General features: G+C 43.5%; 1 protein-coding gene across 2 annotated transcripts in view; it reads right to left on the bottom strand.

Annotated features, from left to right (window-relative positions):
- The window catches only part of COPZ2 (coat protein complex I subunit zeta 2), a 116,728-nt gene that overhangs the window by 76,635 nt on the left and 21,654 nt on the right, over positions 1-18,439 (bottom strand). For both annotated transcript variants that reach the window (XR_013595064.1, XM_078645571.1), the window contains exon 2: positions 11,941-12,009. Coding sequence is in view for 1 of the 2 variants with exons in the window: in XM_078645571.1 (XP_078501697.1) it covers positions 11,941-12,009 (69 nt within the window). In the remaining variant the exon portion in view is untranslated. The remainder of the gene's footprint in view (positions 1-11,940; positions 12,010-18,439) is intronic.

Genomic DNA, 18,439 nt, shown 5'->3' with positions numbered 1-18,439 from the left:
AGAGAGACAGAGATAGTGACATAGAGATAGAGACAGATCGAGTGAGAGAGAGAGAGATCGAGATAGAGACAGAGAGAGATAGAGATAGATAGCGAGATAGAGATAAATAGCGAGATAGAGATAGATAGCGAGATAGAGATAGATAGCGAGATAGAGATAGATAGCGAGATAGAGATAGATAGCGAGATAGAGATAGATAGCGAGATAGAGATAGAGATAGAGATAGAGATAGAGATAGAGATAGAGATAGAGATAGAGATAGAGATAGAGATAGAGATAGAGATAGAGATAGAGATAGAGATAGAGATAGAGATAGAGATAGAGATAGAGATAGAGATAGAGATAGAGATAGAGATAGAGATAGAGATAGAGATAGAGATAGAGATAGATAGATAGATAGATAGATAGATAGATAGATAGATAGATAGATAGATAGATGTGTGTATGCTAGGTCTGGTGGCTCAGTGGACGAATGTGTCCGCTGCAGGGGTCTGTGTTCAACCACTTGGTCACAGTTTTTTTTGCTCTAGCCCCGCCCCCTCCCCGACTGACCCCTCCCCCACCGGTGCGGCCCTCTGCCACAAACCACACAGTAAATTTGGCCCAGAGATAAAGTTTGTGAGTACCCATGACCTAGTGTATTGATGTTTTGATCGTATTCAAATATTTATTTCCATCACACTTCTGAATTACAAAAAAAGTGCATCATTTGTACTAATTCTGATATATTCTGAAACATGAGCACATGTTTTTTTCTGTGTGCTAGAAAAAAAACATCATATACCCTCCCCTCTTACATGGATACTCAGCAGGATTGTCACATGAATGCACTTGCTTTGAATTCAGAGAAAGAAAAGTTAACACCAAGCTTCCTCAGAAGAGAGAACTTGACATTTGGCCTCTATCTCTGAATGCACAGCAAATATGAGTTAAGAACGAGATTTAAAGGCCTGTTTACAGAAAGCGAGTTAGTAGAAGAATATAGTAAACAAGGTTTGGGCAACAGGGGGACAAATTAAAGCTGGACAGCCTAAAGGAAATAAAGCCAGCAAATAGAAAGTCAGAAAGTGAGAGTTACATATCACAAAGTCAACGGTAAGCAATGGACAAAATGTAAGGTCAGCTTTCTGAATATCGACCTAAATATCACCCTCACCATACACAGTGCAAGTGTGGCATGGTAAGAAATTACATTCATGTGATTCAGGTAACGTTAATCTTTGGTCTTCCTATTTCACAATGGGCTAGGAACTCTTCATTTCATTGTCACAACGAAATGGCTAAATTGACCATTTCTATCTGAACAATCAGCATCAGAGTTATTTTATTATTTTATTTTATTTTTATTTTATTTGAAAGTTTTATATAGCGCGAACAAGATCTTTGCAGATATCAGAGCGCCCTACATAGAGAGAGTACAAGATCTTAATCAGACAGCTAAGTCAGTACAAATCGATGTAGATCACAAATACAGATAATACAGATAAACAAAGAGGTCGAGCAGGGAGTAAGGTCTGTGCATATTCTTTAAGAGTCCGAAGTAGTGGTTAAGTACACTTGAACTACTTGGTGGGTTGAGTTGGGTGAGAGTTGTATGGGGTTTGTGCAGAGAAGTTCTTTGATGATGTGCAGTTCTTCTTTGACCTGGATGAGGGTGGCCATGATCTTGTCCAGCGTGGGGTATGCGATGGCGGTGTGAGCGGGGATCAGAGTTGTATGTGGTATGCCATAGTGGTGGAAAATTTAGTGAATTTTTTAATGCTGCCTTGTAGAATGTGGCAAATATAGTATGGCGCTACTGGAAACAGAATTTCCTCTGGAGAATCTCAAAATCATCCCCAAATCTATGCAAGTGTGATAGGAAGGACCGTTAGGTCTTACATGAAAAATAGTAAGGAACAATTTCCTCGATAAAGATGAAATTCTAATTACACGTTTAGAAGTAAACAATGGAATTATGTTTAAAAAATACATTGGTCTCTGAAAAATGCAATGTAAGCTTTTTTGTCTGACAGTACGTTAGGTTCACAGACTAACCAAGAAACAGTTGTTTGTAAAAAATGTTTTATCTAAATAACTGGTTTGTTCATGACAGTGCCTAAAATCAAATTTAATGCCCACTGAGTGGAACAATAGTAGATGTCAATTTCATAAAAAGATCCAATTTCAGAACCACTGACAATTCATTTTAGTAAGGATTCCTGCAAGGAGCCTTCCTTGTGTTGTCCATGGTATCAAGATTAACTTCTAATAGGCTATCTAAGAATAAGATTTTTCCCAAAATCATGCTTCCAGTTTGGTATAAAGAGAATGGTGGAAAACCATCTCCTACGTCTGATCAGAAGCTGAGGATTCAACGGACAATTCATCTTTTCTTCCCAGACACAAGAATAAGGTTAGAACACCAGTACTGCAAAGGCCATAGTGGGACAACAGAATTTCAGCTGCGGAACGCTGAAGTTTAACCTCCCTTTGTGTCCTGTGTTCAACTTTTGGTATATAGAGCTCGGCAGCCAGCCTTATCACAGGAGTTGGAAGGCAAAATGACAATAGGTGTGGGATACTCCTTTAGGTGGTCGGGTTGTTGTATTCACAGAGTCCATAGGAAAAGGTCGATTTCCATCTCCTAGGGATTTGTTGTTTGGGCAAGCTGTGGAGAGGATTACAATTCTGCTTACCCAGTTCTCAGTCAGACACTAGGAGGTAAAAGGAGGAAAAGGTCTAGTAAAAAGTAGTCTTTGGTATCACTGAAAAACAGGCCATGGTCTCTTTTCGCACAAATATCTTCTTGATATGGATATCTCAAAGAGGTATTCAAGTTAACTCTTTCAGAAGAAAGAAAAATGGATTGGGTTTGAGCTATGGAGAATCACAAATTAAAAGCACTGAAAGCCAGCAAGGGTCTCATTGACCATAAAGCAATCACTGAATGAGCAGACTGAACTCAATGTACAATTAAGCTGGGTGGAGAGTTCAGCATAAACAGAAGAAATTTGTAGTAGAAGTGCGAGCCTCTCATCACCAGCCCAAAATACCTCCCAAAGCTCCTGATAGCACTGTCAAGGTGTGCACCATGAACGTTTGTGGAATACTTCGAGTCACTTAATGAAAGGAACCCACATTATGAAAATGGTTTTTTGTAAAGGTCCTGTTAAATACTAAGTATAGAATGTTATTCCAGCTTAACTTCTGAAACAGAACCAAAGATGTGTGACAGGCAAAACTGAACCAAAGATGGCGGAAAAGGGTGCTTTGCTCACTCTCCTGATTTAAAATTAAGCTTCTGTGATATCTTGACAGAGGGAATTTGGGGGTTGGTTAGTTGTGTGATCTGGGAAAACTTTGAATTTCGTTTTTAAACATAGTAGGGGAATTGTTTTTAGTCGCTGTCATTCTCAGGCTTATTTTTTAAAAATTTGAGTGCACCATACCCCTTGCTCACTGGGCGGCACTGTTGGGGGTTACCACGGGACAGAGGCCACCTTGGACACGACTCGCATTGTTCGAGGTCAGCATTCCAGATGATGCATGCTGCACGCCACCTCCAGCCACACCTTCTAAAGATGAGGCCTGCTCGGGCGCGCCTAAGGCGCGCCTAAAGCAAGCCAGTCTGTGCCCGTCAGCGCTAAGTCAGCGCTCAGGGCGAGGCACGCTGCCCGTTATGGCTCGGGGAGCAACGTTACCATTCACCTATCAAGTGAATAGCTGACATCTTTGAAACCCCCTCCCTGTCCGTCCCATAGAGCTTGGTCCATCGGTCCTACAAGGGACTATGCTTGTGTGGACTGTGGGTTTCATTTTGTTCCGGAGCCCTTGGTAACTGATATACTTGCTGATACACCTAGGTCGGGGAACATTAGTGCCTGCCTCATCAATGCCAGATCGGTGAAGAAGTTCAAGTTCAAGTTCAAGTTCAGTAATTTGTATAGCGCACTACTCACCCAGAGGGTCTCAAGGCGCTTGGGGGAGGATGGGTGCATTACTTATCAAAAAGCCAGGTTTTGAGCTGCTTTTTGAAGGAGAGGTGGTTCTGCGTAAGACGGAGGTGAGTGGGGAGAGAATTCCAAGTCTTGGCCGCTAAGTAGGAGAAGGATCTTCCTCCCATGGTGGATCTATGGATGCGCGGAATTGCGGCGAGGGCTTGATTGGATGAACGTAGTTGGCGGGTGGGTGTGTAGAAGGATAGTCGTGTGTTGAGGCATTCTGGTCCTAGGTCGTAGAGGGTCTTGTGTGCGTGGGTGAGGAGACGGAATGTGATTCTCTTGTTTACTGGGAGCCAGTGGAGGCTTTTCAGGTGACCGGAAATGTGGGCATGACGGGGGATGTCCAGTATGAGTCTGGCTGAGGCGTTTTGGATGCGTTGGAGTTTTTTCTGTAGTTTGGCTGTGGTTCCGGCGTAAAGGGTATTTCCATAATCCAGTCGACTAGTGACCAGTGCGTGGGTGACTGTCTTTCTAGTTTCGGTGGAGATCCAACGGAAGATTTTTTTGAGCATGCGTAGGATGTTGAAGCATGAAGATGAGACGGCGTTGACTTGTCTGGTCATCGAGAGCGAGGAGTCTAGGATGAAGCCCAGGTTACGTGCGTGATCTGTAGGTATGGGTGCTGTACCCAGGGCCGGTGGCCACCCTGAGTCGTCCCAGGCAGAGGGGGATGATCCTAAGATGAGGACTTCCGTTTTGTCCGAGTTTAGTTTTAAACGGCTGTTCTTCATCCAATCGGCTACTTCTTTCATTCCTTCGTGTAGATTGGTTTTGGCGGTGTTAGGGTCTTTGGTGAGGGAGAGGATCAGCTGGGTGTCGTCTGCGTAGGAGAAGCACTATGTAGATGTTGCTGATTTGATCACTGACAACGGTCTGGACATACTGTTTGTTACTGAGACTTGGTTTGATGCCTTCTCTAACCCTATAGTGGCATTGGCTACACCTGCTGGTTTTAAAGTTCACCGGGTGGATCGCCAGGTAGGCAGAGGTGGTGGCCTAGCCATCTGGTATAGGGAAGGCTGGACCCTCCACAGTGAATTATCCACCCTTTGGGGTGATTGTGAGGTTCTGAACTTTAGTTTACAACTCTCAGCCCACATTACTTTGGGGGGGGTCCTTGATTTATCGGCCTCCTGGGACATCCAGGAGCTTTCTGGATACCTGTGGGGACGCACTGGCTGACCGTGCGTTGCGCTTCTTGAAGTTTGTGGTTCTTGGAGATGTTAATATCCACCTCGACCACACTGAGGCAGCGGATTCTATAGTTCTTTTGGACGCCTTTCTTTTGGCGAGTCTCTCACAAAGAGTTTTGTTTCCCACCCACTCAGGAGGGCACACTTTAGACATCATCTGTGATAATTTTCTTACATCGGTGAAGGGGCCGAGGCCGATCGCATGGTCGGACCATTTTCCCATATTCTTCTCTTGGGCTTTGAAGAATTCTCCTCATCCGGCCTACTGTCATCGTCCCCAAGCCTCTAGGAAAATGGACCTGGGGCTTCCCTGGCAGCTTTCCAGCCCTCCCTTTCGGGGGATTGGGAGGATAATGTATCTCAGTTTACTGATTGGATCACAAGTTCGGTGGCTACCCTGTCGGCACCTTATCAGCCAAGGTTGAGGAGAGGGTCCCCCTCTAAGCCGTGGTTTTCCTCCAAGCTGAGGACTCTGAAACATTCGTGCAAAATAGCAGAGAGAGCCTGGCGTGCCTGTGTGTGGCTACCGCCCACTGACAAAAATATTCTTAGAGCTAAACAAAAACTCTATTATGCGGCGATAGGAGAGGCCAAAGGCCAGCACTACGCCACTCGGATTGAGCGGGCTAACAACAACCCCAAAGAAATCTTTGCAATTGTGCAGAGCTTTTTGGCCCCCAATGACCAGGTGGCGGCTACACCTGCCTCAGAAACTTGGTGTAACACCTTGGCGTCATTCTTTAGGGATAAAATAATCAGTATCCAAGAGACATTCTCGATTTCTCCTAGGAATTCTGGTGCGGTGTTGGCACTTCGTATGATCAGGGCAGAACCGGCCTCCACCTTTTCTGAGTTTAGGCCTGTTGATTCTGCCAGCTCTCTCAGAATCCTTAAGGCCCTTAAATCCGGCTCACCTAACGATCCTTGTGCAGCCAGACTCTTGTCTGATTTGGCAGACACCATTATTACAGAAGTAAATCTTATGGTCAACAAATCATTGTGTGATGCATGTGTTCCTAAGGCATGGAAACATGCTTTGATTCTCCCATTACTTAAGAAGCTGTCACTTGACCCATTGGTGCCTGAGAACTACCGCCCTATCTTGCTTCTGCCAAGTTTGGCTAAAGTATGCGAGAAGGTGGTTACTTTTCAACTCACCAACTTTGTTGAGGGGGCAAGTCAGCTCCACCTGGCCAATCTGGCTTAGTCCGCAATGTTAGCGGTCACAGAGGCGATCCGGTAGTGTTTGGATGGCGGCGAGAGAGCATCGTTGGTTATGCTAGATCTCTCGGCGGCATTCGAAACTGTGCCTCATGCCATGCTCCTCGACCGCCTGTCAGAAATAGGCATTTCTGGCACGCCTTGCAATGGATTAGTTCCTTCAGCAGGTCTGGCTCCCTCCGAGTGCCTCTGCGTCTATGCCTGTGACCACTGGGGTACCACAGGGGTCATCACTTAGCCCTCTCCTTTTTAATATCTACGTGACTCCGCTGGTGTACCTTGCGGAGTCACTGAGGGCTAAAGTGATGGCATATGCTGACGACACCCAGCTGTTGTTTATTTGGAACAAGGAGGACGACTCAGTTGAGTCAGCTCAACACTGCCTGTCCTCAGTCTTCCATTGGCTGGCAAATGCACAGTTGAAATGTAACAAGGGGAAGTCTGAGGTGCTGCTGTATGGCTCTTTCCCATCGGATTTTAGAGAGACGCTTTGGCCTCCTGGCTTCCCTCGCCCTTCTGAGAAGAAAGGCGCCGCCAAAAATCTTGGCGTCTGGTTCGAGGAAAATCTGAACTTTGTGACGCAAGTAAAGAAACTGGCCGGCACTTGTTTTGGCATGCTGAAAAGCTTGATGAAGTTTCTTCCCTTTTTGCATAGCACTGCCAGAGAAACCGTGGTCCATGCACTGATTTTGTCCCGTTTGGATTATGCCAACACCCTCTTGGTCGGCTGCCCGGGTTTCCTTGTGAAGAAATTGCAAGTGGTGCAAAACTCGGCAGCCAGACTTCTTGTGGGTTTGTCATCCAGGCATTGCGTTCGGAATCATTTGCGTTCTCTGCACTGGCTCCCAGTTCAATCTCGCCTGAAATGTAAAATGCTGACAATTGCTCATCGGGCTCTTTATGGTCTGGGTCTCATCTATTTGTAAAAGAGATTCGCCTTTTATACACCAGGGAGACAGCTGCGCTCTTCTGCTCAGCTGTTGATGCAGACCCCGAAGTTTAAGCGCCAGCGACTTGGTGGAAATTCCTTTGTGCGCAGAGCAGGTCTGGCCTGGAATAGGTTGCCCCTGGCCTTGCGGGTCATTCTAGATCCACTGCTGTTCAAGAAGAAACTAAAAACGTTGCTCTTTTAACCGGATTTCTTCAGCATTTCTTTCTTTTCTGAAGTAAGCGCCGGGACACTTTCGAGTAGCTGCGCGCTCTATAAATTAAATATAACATAACATCTTTGGCAAAGTAAGGGAGTAACCACATCTGTTAGCTCACTGGATTAATGCCTCCTCTCCAGAAATCTATGTTTGACCTTACGGCCACAGGATTGAATCCTAGTGGGCAGACTCAGTCTTACTTTCTTCTGAACCTGATCAAATTAGTTACATTCAGTTAGGTAACAATAAACATGTTATTCAGCAGCAAAACGCTTCTTGGGACAATTGTGTGCTTTACAAATAGGTTACATTATGTTTAGGATACCCTCTTTGGTGAGGGTTGGTCTTTTGAGGGACATTGCAACTGATGGGATAAACGGGACACACTCCCACTGGTGAAGGCTGTGTACTCTAAGGTTACAATGAGGCTGCTTACATTTTTTAGATGGCTATAGTTTTGGAACCTCTCTAGAGTAACAGAAACCTTATGGGTTAACACAGAGATAAGATGAATGATGGTAAGTAGAAGTAGAAATAAAGTCTTCTGATCAATATATCCTGACATTTGCAAATATTGTCAATTTCAGCCCCAGAGTTTCTAATTCTTTGTCGTGTCCTTGTTGGATATATTAGAGAATGTGCTGCCTTTTCCCATGATGAAGCTTAAAATGGATATCTTGCCTGGCAAATCCCCTGGGGTACTGAGAGAGAAAGTTCAGGGGGGGAATTATGATGTTGAGTGTGGGAGGGATAACGGGTAACCGGTAGATTCTAACTGATGGGCCGTATAAGCGCCCCTACGGTTTGATTGATGTTCTGCAATGAAATAGTCCTTTTCTACATTTCATGTATATATTGAGATATTCATCATGTCCTGAAGTAAACTCTTCTGTCATGAGCACAATTGTTGTAAAAAGGATTTTTTTTTAATGTGGCTATCTTGTACAGGAATGATGACCACATACGAGTCCATCTCATCCCAGATATATAGGTTGTAGCTGACAATTACACGGATACAATGACCTATGGAAGGCCTGGGTCGTCCTCTTGGAAGTCTTGAGCTCCATATCAAGAAACACAGATATGTAAAGAGACGTGCCATCTACCTATGCCCAAGTGGGACTGCAGAAACAATCTCCTATTGAACTACAAAACTGCAGACCCAATGATATCCTTTTTCAGGCACACCTTGCAAATTCAAAACTACACTAAATACCAAGAATAGGCAAGAGGAATTCTAAGGAGTCACTCAAAGAAAATACTCAAAAGAGAAGGTCTCATTGGGGATTATGTTTCTGTCATCACATCTTCGTACAGTTTAGTGTTATACAATTTGTTTAGGATGAACAGTCTTGTCCTTTGCAGAAATTCAAGAGGAAAAAAAAATCTCTTCATTATCAGTTTCCTTTATAGGCCTATTTTGGCAGCGCGAGAAGATTTTTTTTATAAGTATATAAACGATTTACAGAAACAAGTAAAAGTACAACTATAAATTTTAAGCAACATATTGGCACATATTTGGTCTATAGAATATTTTCAGGCACAAATAAACACAGCTCTATTAAAAAACATTAAAGAACTGTAAAGTGCAGCTGGGAAAAATACCAACCATTGCGCCACCAAAGCACTTGCAACTCAAGGTCTACATATTACCAATTTAAATAATGCAAGTAAATGCAACACATAGATCACAAACGTATTGCCTTGCATGATACAGTTATAATCAAAGTTCATCACAATATAGCTGTACGATTAAGCTCCTCCTATCTTGAGCACCAGCCCAAAGAGCCTATTTATTAAGGGACTCAGACTTTATTATTATTAATATTCTATTTACTGACCCACGTTCACCGAAGCATCTTGGAACTAAGACTATATAGAGAAAGGACACAATAAATGACAATCCTGAAAGGACAAACAACCCAAAGCAAGAAGCCAGTTGTCCTTCCATTAATCTGAAGGAACCGGTATACCAGAGGCTAAAATTGGGAACGTGGATAAAATCTCAATGCGCTTTTAATAACTGCAATGTTGGGGATGGCATGAAACTCCAGGGGCAAGTCGTTTGAGAGTCATGGCCATGACATGAAACCATTTCCCACCCGCCCATGACCAGTAACCTTGAGGACAATCAAGACAATGGGCAGCACTTGACAGCAGCCGCCTGACTAGGCAGTAGAGTCACCACGTTCAATAGAAAGGCAGGCCCGGTCATATGGTATGTTTTGCGGACAAAGCAGTGTCTGAAGGAAGGTACTGTTTTTATTGACAACCAATTCAGAGAGTATTTCACAGGTGAGACATGGCAGAACTTTCCCTGCCCCATCATCACCAGCACCGCCAAGTTCTGAGGAGGCTGCAGTCTGCCAATGGAGGTCCTTGGGTGACTGCATTGCAATAGTAAGATAAAAGAAGCCACAAGCTCCAACCACCTGGCTGAAATTCTCCAGTGGTGGAAAAGGCCGATATTTCCTCCTCATAAGTTTTAAAAGGATGAACCCTGTGGACAATGCATTCTGGATTTGGGAGAGGACGGACAGTTTTTGATCAGTTCCTTTGTATTGTTATGGGACCTGGGGGTGAACACAGCTCTCTAGGCCAAAGCTCAGTGGCTCACAGCTCGTAATACCCTTCTTTGGCCAATACCTCTGTCTTGTTTCCATCTAATTTAAATACATTACAGCAGGGGTCTCCAACCTTTTAATTAATAAGAGCCACTGATGTTCAATGAAAATCACGCCCAGCTACTGATATAATCTGTGTTGTACACATCAGGCAAGATTGCACTAGTGGAAACTCTATGCATAATTACCAGCCATGATCACTTCAGAACATTTCAGTAAGAATTCCCATCAGCAATGCGAAAAAAGGCCTTGTGAATTTAGAATGCCTCTACAAAGGTAATGCACAAGAGCCACAGCTGCAATGCAGCTGGCACCAAGGTAATAATATTAGTAATAAGCCTCCTAATGATGCATGATTTGGCTTTCAAATATCAGCTTTTAAAATAGCTTTTGAAAATACAAACATTTTGATCTTTGATTCAAATTTTCTATTTTGGTATACATATATTATTTTAGACAACCAAAAGCTTCTAATTTAGTTGGCAGGAGAGCTACTCACAGATAGCTGGAGAGCAACCAGAAGCGCACAAGCTACTTGTTGGAGAAGCCAGCATTACAAGACATCTCCTGCTGAATGCTTAGCGGGCACTGCCCAATTACTCCCAGTCCAGCCCATTGTTACGGTTGACAAAGCAGAGAGGTCCAAGAGTAGAACCCTCCCACAGGGGCCCTTGTCTTACTAAATACTACATTGTACATGGTACAGGTCTGGTTATCCATGAACGTCTCTCAGCTATTTGGAGTTATCATCTGAGCTATTCTCCATCTTGATACCTGGAATGAGGCCGTCCGTCCCGTTTAATAACCTTATCAGATGAGCCGCTGACACAGCATCATTCTGCAGTGCTATCCACTTAAATCTGTTTCTTCAGACCATTGGCATTCTCACTTCGCCCAATGCTACACAACCACATTCTGCCACTGACTCCTTATTTGTGTTAAAACTGAATGGTGTTATGCCCTCTTCTTGCTAACAATGGTACAGCCCAGTGGTGCTTTACCTCATTCTAACCTTAATTTAGTAACGATACTCAGGTGTTTTACTGTATCCATGCCTTTACATATGGAACAATCACCTAACCGTGTATCCTAGTCCTAGTATTTCAACTGTAGTCTCCTGGAGTTGTATCATCTCCTTGACTTTACAAGGATAACCCTACTATTACATCACTACCTAGTATAGTGCAGTCTCCTGGTGTTTTACCATTTTCTAGTTTTCGCCGTTTGCACAGTTCCATTCCCTTTATTTGACTGTATATTGGGTTAGTCTCCCAATGATGTTCTAAGTCATTATATATATATATATGAGTGCACTCCCTTCGTTTTCTATCTTCTCTGTGTCTATACATCAATACTCTGTCCTACGTTTCCCCCTTATAATGGTACAATTGAGTGGCTGCAGCTGTACCCCTTTCTAAACTCTTTATCGGTAAGTTCCTGGTTTTGTACCTTATATTAAGTAGCCTTCACATAGTGGCAATTTATTTGTAGTGTTCCACTTTACATTCTTAATTTTTTTTTACTGGAGTTTAATTTTACCAGAATGTAGGAAAGGAGGGCTGGTGAGCACTGTACAGATAACTGATGCTGGGGAAGGGAGTAAGTAACCAGGAGGAAAAGTGGAATATGCCATAACGAGGGAGGTGCCCCACCTGTGCTATACGTCTCCTATGCAATAAGCGGTTGGTCTACTGTGCCCTTATGTATTCAGCACCCAATCTCTCCAATGCCCCAGGCCTTGCATGCATTGTATTGCAACTCTGTACTGTACCTTGGCCAAAAGTCGATGTCCATCGTTGTCCAGGATAAAGACAGCTTTGACAGTGTAGAGCGATGGTTCCTGTAATTGCAACAGACATGTATTATTAGGGTAAGTCTTTAACACTACCTAAATCACACAGTTATGTCCCAAAGGTACGCCTCTAAAGCAGAGCTCTCCAACCTTTTCTGTAACAAGAGCTACTTATGTTCAATAAAAATCGCCCTAAGATACTAATATTATTAGAGTCATAATATAGACCATGTCCAACATGATTACATTAGTGGCCACCACATGCATGATTACCAACAGTTATCACCTCAGTGCATCAGGTACAGTTGCCAACAGTAACAAACAAAATTCTTTATCGATGTAGAATGCCTCTATGAGTTACATAGCAGCCACGGGTGCAATGCCATTGGCACCAAGTCGATATTAGCAATGTCTCCACAATGTTGCATGATTTATCACTCAAATATCAGCTTTAAATATATTTTAGGAAGTTAACCATTTCTCTCCAAACATCAGTTTATTAGTTCTAAAAACACACAAATTTTCATTCATCTTGAATAGACATCTTTCAAGTTTGGTATGCATCTCTTAGTATAAATACATATCAATTCAACAAAGTGAAAGCTTCATATTTAGTAGGCTGGTCTGCACACAGGAGAGCTACTTACAGGTAGCTGGAGAGCTACCAGTATCTCACGAGCTGCTTATTGGAGAAGCCTCCTATAAAGTGTACAGGGCATTCACAGAATGTGCTCTGACTCAGAATCGATGCAGAGGAGGTGTTCAAAACTGGCACATCCACAGGAATAAACTGGATACATTTTGCATTGGTCCAAGATATCATGAAAGGGTTATGGCGGGGTATAAGCATGGTATAAGATATCATGAGTCTGCTATAATCAGTGGAAACTCTTCCTCTCTTTTCGCTATATTGAAATACCAAGCAGAACTGTCCCACTTCACCCTTCACCTTTGAGCCATCTGCAGAATGAGTCTGCTGGAATGGTGGCATCATGGAAGTGCAGAAAGGTAGCAAACCTTAATAAGCATTTACAATGCAACGGTCTCGCATTTGCAAAAGTTAGAGCTATTGGCATTGTAAATGACAACATTTTTATTTATGTGTTGGTTTTGAAAACAGATAAATAAATGGCATTGTCATTTACAATGCCAATAGCTTAATCTCTCGCAAATGCGAGCCCTATTGCATTTGCACCCACACACACACACACACACACAGAGCCACACACATACACAGAGCCACACGCACACACACACAGAGCCAGACACAGAGCCACACACACACACACACACACAGACACACACACACAGAGCCACACACACACAGAGCCACACACACACACAGAGCCACACACACACACACAGAGCCACACACACACAGCCACACACACACACAGCCACACACACACACACAGCCACACACACACAGAGCCATACTCAATCATTTGTAACAATTTTTGTTAATTGACAGAATAAACTTTTCATTCATTCACCCTACGAGAAGGGGGGTAATCACCCTGCTTAGCCACTTTTAGGGTACCGACAACTGCTAATATCGTCTAGTATTTCACACTATAAAGAGGTCTGAACAGGGAGTTGAGGACGTAAGCAGAAGATAAAAACAATACCACTTACTTCAACAACAACAAGCCAGCAACAGGTTAAACATGTCTAGGTACCAAACAGGGGCAACAAGCCACAGTAATCAAACAAACAGAAAGTAAGAGGGTGCACCAAAGAGAGGAATGTGGGGGTGGATAAGCACACACCCGGGGACCATGCTGCTCCTTACCAGCTTATGATATTTAATATGTTTGGCCTAAATCTAGAGCTGCTCAAGTCACATTGTAATACAAGCATTTGCAATGCAATAGGTCTCGCATTTGAGAGAGTTTGAGCTATTGGCATTGTAAATGACTTTCGCCTTTTATTTATGTGTTTTTAAAAGCTGCAAGCGGTTGTAAACACGCACTTTGTACTTTTAGTCCTTGCTTACAAGTAGAAAGGCTGGCAGTAATAGAGGCGCAGTTATTGCCAGCCTTGCATCTCGTAAGCAAGGACTATATGTACAAAGTGCACCCTCGCAGGTTTTCAAAACACAATGTATTGTCATTTGCAAAGCCAATAGCTCAAACTCTCGCAAATGCGAGACCTATTACTTGCAAATGCTTGTTTCGTATGAATTGCGGGCCTTTAAGTGAACGTACAGACGGTTAATGTCTCTGCTCGACCGTTCCGACGGTTGATTTCTTTTTTGCATGTTAAATATATAGGCTCAAGAATTGGGCGCTTTTAATTGTCAGCCCCATAAAGTGTGCCGTGGCTGGATTGTCTCCTGCCTTGCCCCTTTTTTGTTCTCTGCGAATTACCTTGTATTCCATGAGGGGCACGAACAAATCTTCCACTGTTTGTTACGAAGTGTGCAGATATATTTTTGTATTTTGCGACACTATATCCCGATAATGGCCCTGATCAACTCTACCTTTGGGCTGAAACGTTGACCTATAGCCAGTTAATATGGACTGATGATTTTTTTTTTTATTGTGTAACAATGTGATTTGTTATCAGATTCAACTATTTTCACAATTCTGTCTTTGAATCAGTGACAGCCTATTTCTTTGTTTATTTTACATCAGCATTACTTCAGTTGCTTTAAAATTGCTTCCTTTGATTAAACTCTTTTTGTTTTACTAACATTCAATGTGTATGTACATTTTAGTGATCGATAATATCTCAGTAGGGATTAAATGGGTAATATTATTGTTTGCCTTTATATATTACTGTTTTTTTCTTGTATAGTGTGAACTGGCACAGAAGGTATTGAAACGCTTTACATGAGCCCCAGTTCGATTACACAAGGTCAAATTAATTTTCACAGGCACCAGGAACACTAAATCTATGCGCTACTAAGATGACGCCCCATCCATTTCATAACAACTGGTCCACTTTACAAGGGTAAACATTAGTCAACACCTGGAACATACTGGGGAGATAGTAGTACAGATACATATTGTATAGTAGGGAGAGAAGCCCATTATAAGGCACTGGACAACTGATATCTACAGTCATATAACTCATGAGTGCACTTAACTCATTTGCCCACAAATTAAACCCTTCTAAACCAAAGCAACAACTTCCATGAAAACAATATTAAAAATCCCACTCCCAATGAAGATAGGCGTCTAACTTGAGCTGAGAACCATCTGTTGAAACATCATACTGAGGCCAGCGGAGCACTGATGTGGAATGGCTTAGCAGTGGTGATAAACATTGGCAGCTTATTTGTATAAAGAAAACTGCCCTTTCTTGACACACTGGTACTTAAGACTGTGGAATACTTTTGTAATGGAATGTTTTCAAGCAGAGAAGAGAAAGAGGCAGACAGTCTCTACCCATGGAAACCCCTTCCAGGCCGGGCCCTCTGAAAGGCCGGTGTGCTCTGGCTATGTAAATGCCTTGTGAAACATCTATTCTATCCAAAGCGTGAATATCCGTGCTTTCCAAACCATGTTCATGACATCCAACACATCCTTCAATGCTCGCACTACCCCGATTCTTCTATTCATCTGTATTCCTTGCAGGCGCACAACACCCATTGGACTGAAAGGGCTTTTTCCCCTCCCCCTGTCGTGTGTGGCAGCCCGGGATGAAACACTTCCCGGGCACACACACAGCCCCACCCCAGCACTTCACAGGTCTTTTAAAGACCATTTGAATGTTAATGAGACCTTGCTGTTGTTTCACCCCTTTTAAGAGCCCCCTGCAGCTCCACTCAGCATGTTGCTCAAAGATTCAGCCCCCCACGACATGTTTTCTTAGCCCCCCCCCCCGAAATTTGGCTCTAGTTGCGCCTCTGATTCCTTGCGCACTGTCTTACATCCCTGTGCACATCAAATTCCCCCCCTTATACATCCCCTCTTCCAAAATCACTTGTAAAGTGCACTTTCAACCAGAAGGGCATCTTAGCGCTAAATAACAGATGCTTGTTCTGACCAGACTCAATCGTACTCATTTTGGCGCCCTTAGAAGGATGAAAGGCTAAGAGGACCCACCAGGGTTTGAACCAGTGACCACGAGGTCGAGCACAGGCCCTCCAGTGGACACATAAGTCCACTAAGCCACCGGAGCCAGCGTGCGTTCACCAATGCGTGCCCTTTCATATCTCCTCTCCACTCCAGTGCAACATATTCCATCCTGGTTCTCAACACCTCGCTCGTTAGGCGAGAAGCAGGGAGGGAGCCACCCAAGTGAGTGCAGGGACTGGAAAAACAAGCATTGGCATTGCCAATAGGTCTCGCTTGTGGGACCTTATAAGTATTTAGTTTTGCAGCACAATATCCTTGTTGCACCAATGATATTGTGCTGCAAAACTAAATACTTATAAATAATAGTAAAAATTAGTGTGGACGAAGGAACATAAATTAAAACAAGACGGAATGGAAGGCAGAGAAGGGGAGGGGGGAGGAGAAATGCGACACGGCGGGCAGGGGAGGGGGCAGAGTGGGGAGAGCGGTGAAAAAAATGTCAACAAATGCGTGCACCGGGAAACTGAGCCATGAATAATTAGGGGAGGAGAAGCCGAGAAGCCGCAGAGCGCACGCTGGGCGAAGCCCTTTGATGTGCTGTGCGGCGGCCGTTAAAAAAATGCAATTAGGAGGGAGGGAGGCTGATGCGCGTGCTTGTTTGATCACGTGATTCACGTGAACTTCAACAAAACCGCAGCAGAAAGCCCTTGGTTTGACGAGGATTTTGGCTACTTGAATTCTCGCTCTGCTCGCGAGACCTAAAAAATGACAGCACCACTGACCTCCCCCCCACCAGAGAAGCCAGGCTTCTGAGCGATTAATGACGGCGTCTTCCGGAAGATAACTCAGTGGGTAGAGCGCACACTGTGAGGAGCGGGGTGTAACTGCACATTAATAGTTTTGTTCTGTGCAGAGGAAACTGAATTCCAACTTACCGAAACAGATAGACTTAATGTTGTCACATAATAATGATGCCTATTACACAGGTGCCAAGAAACCGTTTGTTGTGTAGACTATCATGATGCAAAAACTCACAATGTATTATGTTTATTTAGCTTGGCATTATCGTATAATAAATAAAGCAGTCATTGACGTCAACGAGGGGTAGCGGCCGCTAACCCTGGATAGACCACCGGTGCAAGGTGTTAAGCCGTTTTCACAGTTATCTGTTCCATACTTTGACGATTCCCTTGTTGCCGCTTATATTTTATTTATTAGTGTAAAACTGTTTTTATTTGTGATGTTTTATGATTAATCTCGTGGACTTCGAAGGAGTTCCAAATTTTGAAATAAACTTGACTTGTTCCTTCTAACTTCCACACTTTGACAAGTTCTCACCTTATCAGCACCAAGCAGGAGGGTGTGGGAGAGCTAAGAGGAGGGCAGCGAGCCAACAGTGAGATGGCATGACGGAAGCATGACGTCACATCCCGTATTCGTAACATTTTAGTGAATTCCATAGGTCCCCGCCGTACCCTGGCCATCATATCATAACACCACGCTTCTTGTGACATCAGCAGTGCTTTAAATAGATATACAGAGACAAAACTCACCCCATAGAGTACCTGTTTCCTGAGAAGTGCTAGTACTCTTCCATTAAAAGTGTTTTGACAGTGCTGATAAGTGCGGGTACTCTCCCTTTCAAATTAAAGAAGTGCAGCATCTTGGTACCGGGCAGTACTTGTCCATTTAAAGCACTGGCGATCACAAATATCCACAGATCTGATGTCCTGATTACTTTTAGGCTGACGGATCTGCCTGCCTGGCATTAGGGGTGGAATCCACAATAGATGCCTTGTGGAATTTTCACATTCTGCGCCCCGCCTCTTGTCGCAAGACAGAATGTAATCTAATTGTGCACTACTGTGGACAACGTGAATGAAATATGTAATCTGGAAACTTCCATTGACCATCCCTCCAATCACAGAGGCCGAAACTCCAAAAGGCTTGAGATGGAGAACAGCCACTAGGTGGAAATCTGGCATCTGGAGTAACAACTCCCCTTTTCCATTCTGGACCCTTAGTCACAAAGTCTTTTATGTGTGATAAATGCGTGTATCTGAGAAAAATCACAGGCACCACGTACACATTTAATGCAAGAGGTATGTGTCATGTCAGAAAACAATAAGGTGAAGTAGCAATAATGTTACTATTTTTTACAGTTTTTACCTCCATGCTGGAGTTGTAATTAACGTTCCATCAGTGTGGCGGGCAGTATTTCTGCACGAGTTCCTTGTGGAGTACATATAACTTTGAAATTCTACCTTGTGTCCCACATTATTCTCATGAGTTTAAAAGAACAGTCCAAAAATAAATGTATTACCATTCAGTGCAATGCATAGTTCACTGGCCTGGAAAATGTGAAAATTAGTGCTGTAAATTCTCAGCGGTCTAAATTTGCTCAAAGTTATAAGCCCTTGCACATGCGGACGAAGCAATTAAACGTTAAACAG

The sequence above is a fragment of the Lissotriton helveticus genome, chromosome 5_1 (genome assembly GCF_964261635.1).
Source record: "Lissotriton helveticus chromosome 5_1, aLisHel1.1, whole genome shotgun sequence".
NCBI lineage: Eukaryota > Metazoa > Chordata > Amphibia > Caudata > Salamandridae > Lissotriton > Lissotriton helveticus.
Note: the sequence above shows the minus strand (reverse complement) of the source record. Positions and strands in the feature narration are given on the sequence as shown.